Source organism: Trachypithecus francoisi, unplaced genomic scaffold, assembly GCF_009764315.1.
Source record: "Trachypithecus francoisi isolate TF-2019V2 unplaced genomic scaffold, Tfra_2.0 Lachesis_group11, whole genome shotgun sequence".
NCBI lineage: Eukaryota > Metazoa > Chordata > Mammalia > Primates > Cercopithecidae > Trachypithecus > Trachypithecus francoisi.
The window spans coordinates 78,756,775-78,758,664 of record NW_022681456.1 but is presented as its reverse complement, the minus strand read 5'-3'; the positions used below and the strand labels follow the sequence as shown (position 1 = coordinate 78,758,664).

Sequence of the window (1,890 nt, the reverse complement as noted above, 5' to 3'; positions counted from 1 at the left end):
AGAGACCTGGATTCAAGTTCCAGGCCTGCCACTTTCTAGATATTATCTCAACCACATTATTTAATCTCTCTGAGACCCATGGCTCATTCAGAGAGAAGATATTAATTCTCTCACTTGATTTTGAGAGGAACTGTGTGGAAAGTGCTTTACCAAATTACAGAAATGTTGATTGTTATTTCTAAATAACTTCTCTTCTTGGCTGTGCCTCAGCTTCTGGCCTGGAGTGATGGCTGGGGAAAACCATACTACACTGCCTGAATTCCTCCTTCTGGGATTCTCTGACCACAAGGCCCTGCAGGGTCCCCTGTTCTGGGTGGTGCTTCTGGTCTACCTGGTCACCTTGCTGGGTAACTCCCTGATCATCCTCCTCACGCAAGTCAGCCCTGCCCTGCACTCCCCCATGTACTTCTTCCTGCGCCAACTCTCAGTGGTGGAGCTCTTCTACACCACCAACATCGTGCCCAGGACCCTGGCCAATCTGGCCTCCCCACATCCCCAGGCCATCTCTTTCCAGGGCTGTGCAGCCCAGATGTACGTCTTCATTGTCCTGGGCATCTCCGAGTGCTGCCTGCTCACGGCCATGGCCTATGACCGATATGTTGCCATCTGCCAGCCTCTACACTACTCCACCCTCTTGAGCCCACGGGCCTGCATGGCCATGGTGGGCACCTCCTGGCTCACAGGCATCATCACGGCCACCACCCATGCCTCCCTCATCTTCTCTCTACCTTTTGCCAGCCACCCAATCATCCCACACTTTCTCTGTGACATCCTGCCAGTACTGAGGCTGGCAAGTGCCGGGAAGCACAGGAGCGAGATCTCCGTGATGACAGCCACCGTAGTCTTCATTATGATCCCCTTCTCTCTGATTGTCACCTCTTACATCCGCATCTTGGGAGCCATCCTAGCGATGGCCTCCACCCAGAGCCGCCGCAAGGTCTTCTCCACCTGCTCCTCCCATCTGCTCGTGGTCTCTCTCTTCTTTGGAACAGCCAGCATCACCTACATCCGGCCACAGGCAGGCTCCTCTGTTACCACAGACCGCGTCCTCAGTCTCTTCTACACAGTCGTCACACCCATGCTCAACCCCATCATCTACACCCTTCGGAACAAAGACGTGAGGAGGGCCCTGCAACACCTGGTGAAGAGGCAGAGCCCCTTGCCCTGAAGGGACTCGGAGGATGTCTGCTCACTCACTCACTGCTCATCCTCCCGGCCTTCAGGGGCTGGATTTAAACCCCACTCTCACAGAAATCATGCAGCACTTCAAAAGAAAAGGCTTCTTGGAAGGAAGTGCTGAAATTAAAACAGAGATAAATCTATATATTGCCTCTTATTCCAGAGTCCACACTCACTATCAGAGCATGGGTTATTAGGCCAAGGTAGAATGGAAGTGATTGCTGCCTTAGGGAAAGAACATTTATTTAGCATCTTCTAGATTGTTTTGGATCCCTGAACACAGTGATTGCCATGGCTGCACCAGTAGCCAGAGGTCCGTGTCAGTCATGAAAGCAGGTGTCTGTGAACTTGACTTCCAACTAAGTGACCCACCCAAAGCCTGTGTAGGAGTTTACCAAGCCGCTGTGTTACATTTTCTTCCACCTGTGTCTGAGCCTTCCTCTACTCAGTGGAACATCTATTCTGCCCTTGGCCTTCAGGAAGAGGGGCATCTGAGGGTTCCAGTCATAAGGCTCTCTCCTTCCCAAGATACCAGCACAAAAGGCAAGATGGTCAGATGGCGTCAAAAAGGACCAAGTTAGACATCAGGAAAAGCTATCTCCAAGGACAGCCTATACATGTCTCTCAGAAACACACTGGGGTGTCCTGCTCTGGATTCTTTTAGGAAAGAGCTGGTCAGGGATTCCAGAAGACCCACCAGCCTAAGAGGCA

General features: G+C 51.8%; 1 protein-coding gene across 1 annotated transcript; it reads left to right on the top strand.

Annotated features, from left to right (window-relative positions):
- The first annotated feature begins 200 nt into the window (after positions 1-200).
- Positions 201-1,239, top strand: LOC117091052 (olfactory receptor 10P1). Its single transcript, XM_033223529.1, has one exon. It carries the CDS (start codon positions 227-229, stop codon positions 1,166-1,168), a length of 942 nt encoding a protein of 313 aa, XP_033079420.1. The 5' UTR covers positions 201-226; the 3' UTR covers positions 1,169-1,239.
- The last annotated feature ends 651 nt before the right edge of the window (positions 1,240-1,890 follow it).

Bases quoted from the DNA above. Each gene is read 5' to 3' on its own strand.
- LOC117091052 (XM_033223529.1), top strand. From the start codon at position 227: ATGGCTGGGGAAAACCATACTACACTGCCTGAATTCCTCCTTCTGGGA.